Source organism: Patella vulgata, chromosome 8, assembly GCF_932274485.2.
Source record: "Patella vulgata chromosome 8, xgPatVulg1.2, whole genome shotgun sequence".
Taxonomy (NCBI): Eukaryota; Metazoa; Mollusca; class Gastropoda; family Patellidae; genus Patella; species Patella vulgata.
The window spans coordinates 43,397,152-43,412,822 of record NC_065886.2 but is presented as its reverse complement, the minus strand read 5'-3'; the positions used below and the strand labels follow the sequence as shown (position 1 = coordinate 43,412,822).

General features: G+C 33.9%; 1 protein-coding gene across 3 annotated transcripts in view; it reads left to right on the top strand.

Moving 5' to 3' along the window:
• Positions 1 to 15,671, top strand: part of LOC126831141 (protein Shroom1) — a 134,022-nt gene that overhangs the window by 15,171 nt on the left and 103,180 nt on the right. Inside the window, exon 1 of one of the 3 annotated variants that reach the window (XM_050561806.2) lies at positions 537 to 734. The exons of 1 other annotated variant lie outside the window; for it this stretch is intronic. In XM_050561806.2, coding sequence (XP_050417763.1) covers positions 652 to 734 — 83 coding nt within the window. In that variant the 5' untranslated portion in view covers positions 537 to 651. Of the gene's footprint in view, positions 1 to 536; positions 735 to 7,382; positions 7,608 to 15,671 lie in introns of those variants that run through there. One more of the 3 variants, XM_050561807.2, reaches the window with a different exon arrangement.

Here is a 15,671-nt window from a genome sequence, read left to right as displayed (position 1 = left end):
AGGTATTATTATAGAAGTATAAGCTTTGTTCAGGTTCATGAAGTTGAATAATGAGTGATTTTATCACATGAAACTCAGAATAGAAATTTTCAGTCTGTTGATTTTCATAAAAAGAATTGATTATTTAATAGTTTTGTTTGTGTGACTTCAAATTGATTTTTTTCCACCAAGTGTAAAAATGCCATACATGCTCGAAAAGAATCCTTTTGTCAATAAGAAATATTTTTTTTCTTTTCTTTACTTTCTAAAACAAATCGCTGAAAATAGTATGTTAAACCCCATTTCATTTTTAAAACAATTTGCAAAAAATAGGACATTAAAAAAAAACTTTCGTTTCATTTCTAAAACAATTGCTATAGAAAGTGATGATGGAAGAAGAAGAATTCCAGAGATAAGATTTCAAAGTTTACTTAATATTTTCTTGAAATTAAAGTGTTATTTGGAATTTTTTTTTCCAGATAAAAATCACATTAAAAATATGCAAAGACATAGTTTCATATTCAAACATTTTTACGAACGCGACTATAGACATTAACTGTAAATAAATCAGAAAACAGGATTTACTGACTATTGTTATTTAAGACATAAACAGACAGTTAGAATCCAAGATCAATCAATTTAAAAATGTGTTTCTAATAATATGTGCTCAAGATGGCAAGCAGTGAAAAGAAGGGATTTAAATTCTTGTTGGACTTTAGCCGAGAGAGAGTTCGTTCCAGTTGGGCTGGAAACAGGTAGGGCAGTTTTTATAACTTATAAGTATTATGATTATATTATGTGATATTCTTATGAATGTTATGGTGGCCGAGTTGAATGCATACACTGTAGATCATAAAGCTTGTTGTTACCTATGCAAGTTGTGGGTGTGATCTCACTCTTGTTGCTATCAAACATAACCTTTGTTATAATCATGTCCGTTACTTCAGAGATCATGATTAACTACATTTGCGTCCATAATGTTTGAGATCACAACAACTCAGGTTAGATACATGTCCATTATGTTTGAAATCCCAATCACCTGGTTTACATCCATGACCATGTCCATTATGTTGAGATCACAATCAACTAGGTTACCCTCATGTTCATTATATTGGATATCACAATCACCTAGGTTACCCTCATGTTGATTATGTTGGAAATCACAATAACCTAGGTTACCCTCATGTTCATTATGTAGGAGATCACAATCACCTAGGTTACCATCATGTTCATTTATGTCCCCTAGGTTAAATTCATTTCCATCCTGGGTTAAATAAATATTCATTTATAAATGTTCATGTCCATTTATGTTCCCTAGGTTAAATTCATTCCAATTTGTCACCTGGGTTAAATAAATGTTCATTTATGTCACCCGCATGTAGGTTATCTTCATGTCCATTTGTTACAATTATATCCATTTAGGTGACCTACATTACAATCATGTCCAGTTATGTCACCTAGGTTACATGTAATCATGCCCTGCCATTATGTTTGAAATTGCAGCAATTTCCATGATTATAAATAGCACTAGGGAGAATGGACATCTGACCCAGTATGTCACTGATAAATAATCAATTTATTTATAATTATTTAAACCTGTTTATGAGTCAAAATTGAAAGTAGATGCTAATCAATTCATGACGAACTTACAAGAATGTTTGATCTACTAGGTACTAGCTACTAGTAAAGTCAATATTTTTTTTAAAATAAGGTAACTTTAGGCAGGGAAGAGATGAATGGTTTTATGACCTATTAGAAAGACAGGTGACCCTGAAGCAATTTGTTCACAATTATTATACAAGTATCCACAAGTTTGTTTAAATAAAATAACAGCCAAGGACGATAATTGATAAGAGGTTGTAAATGAATAAAGTTAAATAAAAGGATCTCACCATGCAAAATGATCAAAGTCAGGTACATCGGTAGAGAATAACATTCAAAGAGCCTAAGAACTCTTAAGCAAACAGACGATGTTTAGTCGAAAAACAGTAATATTGTATTTTTTTATAGCATATATTACACAGTAATAATTTGATAAAGGTCTACTGACCTGAATTTATTGGTAACTTTTATCTACGTACCCTTTATTTTGTTTTCCTGTGTCAAACTTTAAAGGAATGAATGTTGTGATATATAAAAGAGTATTTGTGTAATACGTATTATATGAGAGAATTCCTCTGTAAATCAAGCTATGTTTTGTTTGAGTTTTATTAATGTTTAAAATGCTGCTGAGACCGAATCACAATGATCTTAATATATAATTCATTTTCTCTCTGTACTGGTAATTTTGAGATGTAAATACATGCTACAGGGTTAAAAATTTAAAAAAAAGACCCCACCCCATCCCATGTCATCTAAAAATGTGTTTAATTAATCATAGAGCCTAAGGCATTGTCAGATCAGATCATTCCTGTTTATACCTTCATCTCTGAGAAAAATCAGATCTGATTTGAAGGTTCTTAATGACCAGGATCTGAAGGTTGTCTGTCCAGTGGACATCAGGTTTTTGTGCCATCCGAACAACTAGACACCTTCCTTGCCAGTCACATGTAATCAAAGGAAGTAATAATTATCACATCAAATAAATCTCCTCCTTTCTTTTAAGAATGCTGTGGGATTATTACATCTCTAAAATCATCTCTAAGACCATTTGTTTTGTTGAAGTTATGCGAGAAATTTAAATGACTTGGATTTTAAAGGAATTTCAAGTTTCAAAGAACTGGGATGCAAGGTCTCTTGTTCTGGCATAAGTACATAATAACCAGCATGTACCGGTCTTAAATCTATAAGTTAATTTACACAGTGTTAGAAATAGGATTGAAAAAAGGTTTAGATGAAAAAAATATTGTTGGACGAAATTAAACTTTACCTATATGTACCAGTCTAAATCTAAAGGTTAATTTACAAACTGTTAAATATAGATGGGAAAAAGGTTTCAATAAAAAAATTAATACAGTTTGGACTATGATGGTATAAATATAAAGAGTTTATTTACAATTGGATTTCAGACGACGCAAAAGATTTGTTATTGTTGATCATAATTTCCTGCTTCGATGGCGGTTATCTGTAGAATGCTATTAGGTATTCCCATGTTTTGTCAGTCTCCAGAAATGCTCAAACGTACTAGTAGCGTCTTGACTCTCTATGTTGACAAATATTCAGCCTATCAGTTATGTCGTAATGTTACATGTTGAAAAACGCTACTGTGCGGGCCTTGTTGACAAAGGGAGGCAACTGATTTAAGAGAATCTGCTCCAAGTCTCTCTGTTTGTTTATCCACAAGATTTGTTTGGTTTTGCGACGATTTTCGATGAGCTTGGATTAACAAAAAAAATGTTTCTGTATTTTTTTTTTTGCTGTTTTTTTTTTCTAAACAATGGTTATTAATACAACAAAAATGTCAAAGTGATTGTACAGCCATACTAGAGTTTGCCAGACAATTTTGAGTGGATTGTTCAAGAATTTAAAAACAGTATAATGACTAGCTTGTATAGTCATAAATTGAAAGTATAGTATATTCAAAAATTTAAAGACAATAGATTGCATGTATTAAAAAATTGAAAGAAGAGTCTTTTTAAGAATTTACAGACAATAGTGTACATTTATTCAAAAAAATGAAAGAGAAATTTATTCAAGAATTGAAATAAACATGTATTCAAAATTGAAATAGAAGTATTTTCAAGAATTTAAATATACATGTATTTAAAATTGAAAGAGGAGTATATTAAAGAATTTAAAGATTTTAGAAAATAGTGTACCTACAAAAATTGAATGGATATTATTTTCCAGAATTTAAAGATATATGTATACAAAATTGAAAGAAAAGATATTTAAGATTATAGATATTTAAGAATTTAAGGGTGATTACAAAGTTCCATGTATCATTAGATAAATAATGATTGGTTGATTTATTTATTTAGTTAACTTAATTATACCTTGCACTCATGTGTTTAAACTATACTGGGCTGGTGGTTTGGCTTTGATGCCAACCTTTTGTTAACAAAGTAGCTTTGGTTTCTGAAATCCAGTTATTCCATTTAGAACACCAGCCAGCACTTAATATGGGTGATGTACTTTTGTATTAGGCCTAAAAAAAGTTTGCTTCAGGTTTCCCATCCACCATCCAATTATACTCTTGGTCTGAACTCAAAACTCTTCATATTGAATATGTTTTTATGCACTTTTCATTGGCAAAAATAATAACTTATCACGAGATAGCCAAACATACCTGTCAAATTAGAAAGCTCTAATTCAAAATATGATGTGCCAGTGCTGCTGCTGCTGTAGTTGAATTCTCTTCTCTTGTTATACAGAAAGGATGTTAACCCCCATTTCAGTTCATTTGTCTGTTTTTGTTACATTACTTATTTGATGTGAACTTAAAATATAAAATTATTCATAATTGCATCCAAATTCTCAAATTGTGATATACAATTTGAATGTTATGGAATATGATTTTAATTGAAAATTGAATGAATTATCAGATGTTTAAATGGACAACTGCTTTTGTCATCTAAGTAGAATACCTGTGATTTAATGATGACATGCCCCCCTAGAGCAGAAGTCAATCTAATTGCCATTAATCACAGTATTACCTGTATTAATTGGTAGCTATAGGCAGGTATTACCCTACTGTACAACACTCTTACTGTACTCAGTAATAACCTTATTATGGGACTCTCTCTTTATTGTGCTCTTAATTGAATATTTATTAGTTTGTTTTATAGTATGCTTATCATTCAGTTCTAATAGAGATTTATATGTATAGATTCATGGGAAATTTAATTGTTATGGCACACCGGTGATGACATTAAAATTCTTGTGCTGATCAAATGTTTCTGCAATTTGTCAACTTAAAATGACCTCTACACACATTGTATAATAAAACTTGCATAAGTGCATCCTTTTTTGAGAATCTTGGATTCATTTTTTTCTTTGAAATATGTCAAGCACTTGACAAATATTAAAGAATATTTTCGAAGGTCCTAATTTCACAACATCTTGCCATCCGTTCCAATTTTTTTAATCCAGTTGATATGGCAACTTTAAATCTTCCTATGGAGAAGTTACTTTTATTAAGTCATCTGTAATACCATGCTTCTAATTGATGACATTTACTGGCTATCAGCTCAAATGTTCAGGCAGTTTGATCAGAAATCTGCTTAAAATATTGACTGAAAGCAATTAGGAATAGCAATATTGTTATTAATGTACATTAAAACCAATCACATACAGTCTGTTATAGTGATCTTCAAACTTGTAGAATTTTAGAAACCCCAATTTTTGTCAAATACTTTTGAAAACTCGAATTCTTAAAGGAGCTAAATCGCTAATAATTAGGACCTACAAATTGACACAAAAGGGTCGCAACGTATATAGTAATGTAATATGAATGTAAATAAACTGATTTACATTCAATTGTTTCCGTTTTTGCTCTAATTTCAAAGCAGTTATGTTCGGCGAAATACGCCAGAAGTCTCAATCGATTGGCAATCTCGGCATCTGGTTATTCCAGTCTACACCGTTAGTATTTATTGCGCATGCTCTCCAGAGAAGAATATGGAGTCACGTTTGACATGACTTGTAGAATATGTCTAACCCTGTTCTTCGAGTCACTTGCTACGTGTACCAATTGTAAAATGTTTATTTTGACTTAAATATTGGATATCAGAAGCCCATCTTTTTCCGGTAAGATCACAACACCAATGTTGATTAAAATTGACAAATAGTTCGTGTTTTCAATGTCGAAGGTTTTGGATGATACTGAGTTAGAGACTTAGCTACTTTAAATTGGTAGGCTACCAACATGATGTTTGTTTACAGGAAGCGATGTCATAGAGAGGTAAACAAAGAGTATGTTCAAGAATATGCAATTACCAGAGCTTAAACTGTTAGAATTTCTAAATTGATATTCATATTATTCAACACATAGTCTGATTAAAGACAATTTATTCTCACTTGCATGGACTTTAAAAATGGAGGTTGTATAATTGTGATGAAGTTTTTCTATTGTTTAAGTAAGATCTATAAATATAGAGTATGATGTGACAGTTGATAATGTGATTGATGAGTTCATTGCCCACAGCTTTCTTACAAATTGATCTTTTTATAACACATATTAAAATAATAAAATAATAATTCAATATAGATGGGTTTGAATGATTTCTTCTTCAGAAATAAATCAACTTACCGTTATCAATTTTATTTTTGGAGAATGTATTTCTTACTTGCTATCGCATAAAATTTGTTCAGATGGTTCTCCACAATGTTGTAGCTGCGGTGGCCCAGTGAGTAATACACTAGCTTGCTAACATGGAGGTCCCTGGTTTCGATCCTGGTGTTGGCAGAGAAAGTTACTCAGGGATGTCATGCATGGGTTTCCTCTTTGTCCATTGTGCATAACAGAGTGCCTGGCAAGGAACTGCATGCAGTTGTTTGGATGGAATGAAAAACCGAGGCCCATGTACACATTGGCATAATCTAATTTAGCCCAACATGAATATTGTGATTAGTATACTGTGTATTTTTTATATGATTATAATGTGTAATTTTATTTGACTAATGTTATACTTCCTATGTTTTTTAGTCGTTTATTGGTAGTTGTCAGTAATAAATGACATTTTACAGCTTATCAAGTGTTGAGTTCAAGGATGAGGGACACAAAATCTAATATGTATGTATTTGCAAACAAACTACAATAGTTTTAAAAAATCTAGATAAGACCGTTTAAAATTTTATTTGAAATTAATGTTTTTGTTGGATAAAATTAAGTTGTAAAATTAATATTTTAGTAATTAAAAACTGATCATATACTTGTAAAAGTTTACACTTAAGACTGTCATTCTTTTAATTAAGGAGTTCTATCACCTTCACTTAAGTCTGTAATTTTTTTATTTTGGGAATTCTATTATATTTGAATGTAAGAAATAATAATATTTGTAAATATTACTTTGGGCGTTCTTAAAATAGATATTTTCATTCATCAAAACTAATTTCTAGGTTTCTAAAGACCTGTAGGTCGTGTGTAATTATAACATTCAATGAGGAATTTTTGGTTTCAAGTCTTTTGAAATTGACATAATAAAGTAAATTCCACACCTGATAGAGAAAATATGGCAACCATTTATATCAACATTTATCAACCGACTTGTACACTATCATTATATTTACCTGTATGTTAATTAGGTTACTGGATGTCACACCTGTCAGGTAGAACAATCTGGTTGACCTAGTCTACCGTTGGATGTATCATTGTTTATTTGTGTGACATCACAAAGCATTGAGCATGCCCAGTGATGTGAAAAGTATAGATTTTGTCCGGTTTTTGGTTTTAGAAGGTAGAAATTTTCTGCTTCTCGTCAATGGTTGCACACCTTTAATTAATAATAGTTAATTATTTGTGTCTTGATTGACCTGATATATTGAACATTACCTGTGACTTATTGGAATACTGTCTTTATACTCCTGTTGAAAAGGACTACCTTTAACAAGATTTTACCTAAGCCAGGTGTACTGATAGACAATCTTTCAGCAGTTATTGTGTGGATACTATAGAGGCTCATTGTCGAGTGAGAGCAGTTCAATAATTATTGTGGTTTTCTTTTGATTTGGATAAACTGAAGACTTGGGTAAGCCTCCTTGATAAGTCGTAGACTTTTTTTTAGCTTCTCAGCTGATCGCAGTTCTAATTTATTTTGTCCAGCAAGTCTTGTGTATATGTTATATGTATGAATTGTTTATGATGAAAGATGGACTTTAAGATAATATTGATTTTTGTATATGTAAATATAATGTTAATTAAACAGAATGATAGTATTATTATCTGAATAACAATGAAATGATACCAGAATATGTCATAATGTACAACACGGCCATGTAATAATGGTTACAGGTAGCGTTAAAAAATGTGGTGATAGATTCTCTAATTGCAGCTTTTTATTGTTGTTCACTTGAAACCGTGATTCTTTCCAATGCCAGGAATCTTGAATTTATAACTAATTTGGGGACCCCTCTAATATTGGGGCTGCAGCCCAATCAAGCCTCCTCCATATTCCAGCCCTGCCAGCAAACCTTACATTGGGAGTGACATGTCTCGGACACTGAGTTTAATTTCTATTCAAAATAATTTTATATAGTGCTGTAAAGAAGGGGCGGTGTTGTGGGCATTATGGCATAGCCATCAGTTTTTAATCCACACACCAAATGACTCAATCACAATTAAGTTGCTTTGGGGTGTGTTTAATACGAAAATTGTTTCTGGGGAGGGGTGTGTTTGATTTCGGGGTTAGATTGCAAAACTTGTAATAAATATTAATATATCTACGAGAATATCTCAGCAATGGATTGACCCTCAAGACCAGTCTCTTACATACTTCTAATTTAACTATGATTTAGATCAGCAAAGTTTTTTGAAGTGAAATGTCCTTTTAATAAATGTTTAGTAGCAGACGCATATCCAGAGGGGGGTCCAGAGCTTCGCCTTCTGGTGCAGAGAATATTTGTTCTCTCCTACATTCATGGAAATGACACCATTTTGACTCGCTCCACTGTAATCCTATACATGTATGCACCTAAATGAGCAGAAATATTGTCTCTGAATTGATCAAATTCATGAGTAGTTCCCCCCAACCTAATGCCAAAATTGACGTTGTTTCCACCTTGCCCCCTAACCGTTGCTCAAATTCCTGGACATGCCCCTGAGTAGAATCCACTTTTAGCTGATTTCAGGGGAATTATTATATGTGAATAAAGTCTCCCAATGCTTGAAAGATCGAGGGCACAGAGGTAAAGGTGGGTGGAGTGAGGGTATCTGCACATTCTCATTTGGTCTGCCATAAATTAAATATCCAATATAAGCCTCTTCTTCAGTCTCCAAACCGCACTTTTACTGAGTGCATTATAATACTATACCCATACTCAGCATATCTTGAAGACAACAGCAGAAAATTATTAATGCATTATGACCTCAATGCCTGAATTCATTCTTACACTCAGTGGAGAATAAGTGGGTTTGAGACAAGCTTCAATTCAAGTTGTGTATTCGCATATATTTCTTTGCATTTGAATGAAAGATACCGTTGTTATGAATTTTGTGAAAGATCAATTTGTTTATGCGTTATGTGAATAAAGGACTTCATTGATTTGTGATTTGGTCGTCCCGAGTGAATAGCTGTCTGTTGCTAAATAATTTACACAAGAATCGGCATAACTAGTTTAAATCAATTTAAAGAGTATATTTATTCTATTATTATTATAATATATTACAGTTTCTGTCAATGTAGATTAATTTTAATATTGAGTTCAACCCTTTAGCACTCTGTATATTTGAATATTGACTACCAAGGATCCTTGAAAAATATGTGAGAAATGTGAGGGATCCTCCGATGCTGTGTTGATTAGTAGCTTTTAATGGTATAAAGTTTGGTATCAATCGACCTTCATCAGATGATAATTATTTGTAAAATGAAAAAATTTAATCAGATTTTACGCATATATTTTCTGCCTGACTAACTCAGTGTCAGTTTTACCTATAGGCTTTGCAGACTGAAGACTCGTGATCTAATAGGCCTCCTGCCAAAGTGGATAATATTTTTGATACTGGCATAAAGCCTTCCCTACACGCACTTTAGTCTTAAACATCCATCATGATTAACCTCTAGTCGTGAGGGTGGAGGATTGGGTGAAAAAACTCAAATTGATTGTTTGACATTATCAAGCAAATTAAATCAAAATATCAATGATAGATAATCTGCCACCTTGGATTCAGTCTGATTAAAAAGAGGTGTGTCAATAGATTTAACCCAACATATATACATGTAGGTGGCGCTAGATTGTTTATATCGTCTGCAGAGGATGTCAAACTTTGTAAAATTTTCAGTTCATCATATCTTTGTAAATACTGAATGGAATGAGGCTGATATTTCTCTTTACAGATTCAACTTTTATAATATTATAGTTTAAAGTAATTCATCATCACTGAAATTTTATTTTTACCAGAAATTTTATTTTTACCAGAAATTGTATTAAAGCCATTGATTGTCTTCTCAGGTACTTTTAATCCCTTGCAAATAATGTGAAAGTTGAATCTCCAAAAGGAATATCTGTCCGAAAATGGTTGTCTGTAGATAATATAAACAAGCCAGCACCACAAGTGTTGGATGACATCTTTTGATGGGCCTCTTTTTGATCTGATTGAATCCAAAATTAAAATGAAATGAGGTTTAACATCCTACTGTTCTTCTATGACTGGACTACTGAAGATAGGTTTATATCGAATTCCAACTGCCAAGAGATCTTTTACGTACATGCCAATGTGTACATGTGTACACCATCTGAACAACTAGACAGCTGTCCTTGTCAGGCCCTCCGTCCTGCACCAATGACAAGGGGAAACCATGCCGGAAAATCCTGATGAACTTTCTTGGCAAAACCACGAATGAATGCGCGACCTCCAGGCTAGTGAGCCAGCGTCTTACTCACTTAGCCACCATGGCTCATTGATTAAATCCAAGCCAGGAGATATTTTGGCTTTGTAAAGTCAAAATTGAGTAGGTTATAAATTACAGGTTGAATTAAGCCATGGCTTTAAGTTACAGGTTCCTAGAGTCAGTGATGAGTTTCCACAAATTTAATTTATATACAACCTAAATGTGTCTTTAAGATTGAATTGACACTGAGTTTGCATATAATCCAATTAATTAATTTATATACAACCTTTGTGACTTTAATTCGACATGTGAAGTACACCCCTTTCTGTCATGTCCGATTGGTTTAATCTCTACATGTATTATAATGTAATGTTATTGGTGTGGTAATATATTAAACGGGGTGTAATTTATCTAATTATTGTCATTCCACATTTTCTACTTGGCTTCATCGTGTGACAACTTGTATGTTGTTATTATAGACTCTTAATGTTTGTTATATAAAACATTGTGTAAGATGACGTCAGTGTATAAGTGCTCTAACCCTCGTCACACAACTATCAGCTTATTATATAGGTGAAATAATTCTTTAATAGATGATTTCCTCTCATAATGCTTTGAAAGAAATGTCTTTGATCTAGTTTATTTCCGTATACAATTGAGTGTATGTTGGTACTTCTGTCAGTGATAAACGGTTGACCCGTGTTATTCCATCTTTGAACAGTTCCATTTTTGCTTCACAGTTGATTTATTTGATATTTGAACTGTTAGTAAATAGAATCGACTGTTATCAATGTCTAGGTCGGTAAGACGCTGGCTCGCTAGCTTGGAGGTCGGGTGTTTGATCCCTGCATTGGCCGAGAAAGTTCATCCATAATTTCCGGTGTGGTTCCTCCTTGTCAGTGATGCAGAACGGAGGGCCTGACAAGGACAGCTGTCTAGTCGTTCGGATGGGACGAAAAACCAAGGTCCCGTGTACACATTGCTGTGCACGTAAAAATTCCCTTGACAGTTGGAATTTGATATAAGAGTAGGCCGTAGTGCTGCTGTCTGGGCAAAATTTTCCTCATAGCACACTGTATGGCATATGCCCATCTGCATTAGCTCAGTTCGGAGCTGAACAGTAGGATGTTAAACTTCATTTCATTTCTGAAATCAGCATGGTTTCTATATGTCTGTTGTGCAGGATTAAGGGCCTGGCAACGTGGGTTCCATGTCGGCTGTATATGCCATTCGAGGACTATGGAAAATGACCGAAACTAAATCTGACCCATCAGAGTTGGAGATAAACAGCTTCTAGTCGGACGGATATTACAAAAATATTACAATTGTTTTGTCATGCAATATTTCATAATTGACCCCCTCTCCCCTAAAGTGCCGAATAAAGCAGACACCCCTAATCGTCCTCACTAGCTAGGATACTTTGTACAAGAGAGATGTATGGACACACCCTTTGCTACTCTGATCAATATATATTAGGAGGGTAAAATAGTTTTACAACTACTGATCAGTAGGAAATATTTTAGAATTGACTATCCCAAAGTGCAGCATAAGACAGAAACCCCTACTAGAATACGGTGTACAGGAGAGGTGTAGTCACTCTATATAACCCACGGATACACTCTTTACTACTGATCAATAGATATTAGGGAGAGTAAAATAGTTATCTTGTCCTCAGACTTGTAAAAAATGTCTGTCTCAACCAACATGGACGATATCAAATATGTGCCCCATTTTCCTTTTACTTTGTCCCCACTGGGTCAAATTTAATTTAGAAGCAGATCAAATTTTGTGTTTTCGAGAAATGACATGACAGTGTGGTGTGATGTCTACTGTTTTGTCAAACATTGGCCGTTTCCTGAAATTCATGTTGATTTTTGGCTGGTCAGTGTAAAGTCTAAACAATGTAAATTGACCTAAATTTGTGGCGAATCTCTCACCTTTACTTTAGAAGAATGCATGTTGACTTTTAGTTTGGCTTGGTAATGATAAGACTGAGGTTTAGGAATGATACAATTCAGATTCCTTTCAGGTTCCATTCTGGTTCCATTCTGTTCTTTTCTGGTTCTTTTCAGATTTCTTTCCAGAAGAATGTTTTGTTGGAAAATTAATGCGTTAAATTATGTTTGAACACATTGTACGTCACAATAACTTTACAAAATTGTGAGGTATTATCTACCACAAATTAACGATATAGCCTATTTAGCTGGTCTGAAATTTTCTGATTTAAATATTTGAGTCGTGAAACGATCGCTAGATTTATGTAATAAGGCTAAATAACTCATTTATGGCCAACTTAACAATGGAAAAAGTATCACACATTATCACAACTGAGACCTTTTCATTGGGTGACAGAAGAATAGATGTGAAAAGCAGCCTACATGTCTTGCTCTAGATGTTGACCTAGGCAGATATTGTCTTAAAGTTGAACAAACCGTTTAATTTACGGTAGCATCTAGTTTGGACAATGTCCACTGTTATTTGGTTAGAGATTGGTCAGTCAACTGTTGTTGATACTATTTGTCTATATTTGTAGTTTTGCATCTTGTTTGGGTTAAAGTAAACAATCTAAAGAAGACAATAAGCTCGTTGACAACACCGCTCCTGTTACACATTCATTCAAAATTTGCATGGTTCTTGTGAAGCAAGGAATATCAGTTTTTGTTAACTAAAAAAACAATGGTCAGGCTGTTCAGCTGTCAACTCTTGGGGCAGACATGATGGCTCAGTGAATATGGTGCTGACTCATTAATCTGTGGGTATCAACTTTGATCCAAGCGTTGGTCGAAAAAGTTCTTCAGGATTTTCCATTTTTCAATGATGCACGTAAAAGAACATTTAACAGGCAGATTTCGATGAAGAATAGGTGGATATACTGCTGTTCCTTCATAATGTCCCTCAAAGACATTGCATGGTCTGGAGGGCCTGACAAGGACAGCTGTCTAGTCCTTCAGATGAGGCAAAAAACCGAGGTCCCGTGTATACATTGGAATACACGTAAAAAATCTCTTGGCAGTTGGAATTCGATATAAGAGTAGGCGATAGTGCTGCTGCCCGGGCATAATTTCCCTCATAGCACACTGTATGGCGTATGCCCGTCTTCATTAGCCCAGTATAGGAGCAGAACAGTAGGACATTAAACCCCATTTCATTTTATTTCACTGCATGGTGCATGAACATCTCCATTAGCCCAGTTGCTACTGAGATGTAGGACATTCATATAAACACCATTTCATTTTCTAAACCAGGATGCATCAGGCAGGGGAGGGTTAACATTACTGCAATTCCTGATAACACTTTTCAACCAGAATTCAAAACATGAGACCATAAAATACTGCCCTAACCCCAATAGCGGCAGACTGTGGATGCACTTTTATCCATACTGCGTCATTCCATCTCAAATCAGTTTAATACCGTAAACAAGTTTTTCTTCAATGTTTTGTTGTTGTTTATTTTCTTTTGTCACCTTTGTCACAGAGCTCTTGTTTTTTGGCCGTGTATGCATGTCAGTTTTGTACCCAAGCCAATCTCATAAAGATTTATCGATTTGTGCAATCTGACTAGTAGACGTAGCTAAAGTCTACTTTTATTTTACTTGACACTGCACGAAACATTCCAGAAAATAAATGTCAGGGTTTACAAGCTGAACTGCATCATTCATCCAGGAGAGTTTGCAGATGTAAGACATTGAACAGTAATCAAGCATAATGGGAAGAATAATGGAATACAGAGTGATCTGCCCCTCCTTGTTATACACTGGTTGCTATGCCATTAATTCAGTACGAATTTGACATTTTTAAATGTTGAAGATTCATTTTGGAGTCATGTAAGTATTGTGATTTGGAATAGGAGTCATATGTAAAGAGAAATATTTTTAGAAATACTGGTAGGAGATGCAGATCTATTATTGTTTAAATTGTTTGACGTTCTAACTCATGACGTCCACTGGTAAATTATCGCCATTCAAGAGACGACCACCGTCAAGATCGGTCGCATTATTTCTTGTAAATTATTTTTTTATATTTCATTTTGAAATAAACCTGCATCATTGCAGGCCCAGACTGTACAGCACAGTGAACGCTTACGACTGGCACCCGGATTCATTCACTTGATTTGATATTTGTTGTTTATTTCTTGCAATATCTGTGTAGTTTGTATTGTCTGCAGGTTTGTCATTGAGCTGTTAGGCTGACTGAAACTTCAGAAAAAAAAAGTTAGAAACTAAGCGAAATCCATTATTAACAAAAAAGGAGCAGATACCCAGATTTTAACACCTTTCTCTATGCAAACAGAACTCATTGTCCACAGAAATGTTGAAAAATTCATTTTGGCAGGAGTACTTAAAGTATTTTAAATTAATTGTTTGCCAGTCACTGTAGTCAGATGACCTCCCACAGAATCATACCTCCAGTGCTTTTTCAAATTCACGCTTCTTGTTTACATCTTTTCTGCCATGGAGGTGATAAATACCTCATTACGATACCTCATTAAAGGTGTTAATATTTGTTCTCGAGCAATAATTAAAGATACAGTCAATACCATTCTGTTATTAACTTTTTGTTACTATACGATAAATGGTCTCTAAATATTTAGATATAGGTCTCCTGCATTGTGCTTGTGTTTTCACACAAACTTTTGTATTGAAGATTCTGATTGGTCTTTATTTGCTTTATTTAACTCAAATGTATGATGGCTGGTAGAAGAATCGTTAAATATGAACGAGGGAGGTTAAACAAACAACATATTTCTGTGTCATGTTTAGGCCTAACATATTAAATGGACTACTATATACTGGAAAAAAATTGAAAAATACCGTAAAGCTCGGAAAAGTAACAAAAAACACTGAAAAAAATACTGGTACCGAAAAAACTTTTTTGATACTAATTACCGAAAAACCCTAAATACAGAAAAATCACTAAATACCAAAAAAACACACTTATTACAGAAAACCCCAAGGCCACACATAAAATTAGTTAAGTCACGGATCACAATAGGTTCCGCATATTACTTGTAGGTCATGACTCAGTTTAGGCCACTTGTGTATGGCATACATGGACTTTTACCAGGAAGAGACTGAAACTTTTTTGATGAACTTTTAGGCTGCTCCAACTTCGCTCTCATTTTCTTGGTTACTTTCAAATGTGGAATATCGACGGTTGGATTAATGCTGAACACCAGAACACCAGATCAAAAGCGGCCGAAGGATGTTTAGAACCTGCATTGTGATGTCTTATAACTAGTTCATAAAGAAAATGCCATGCTGAATGC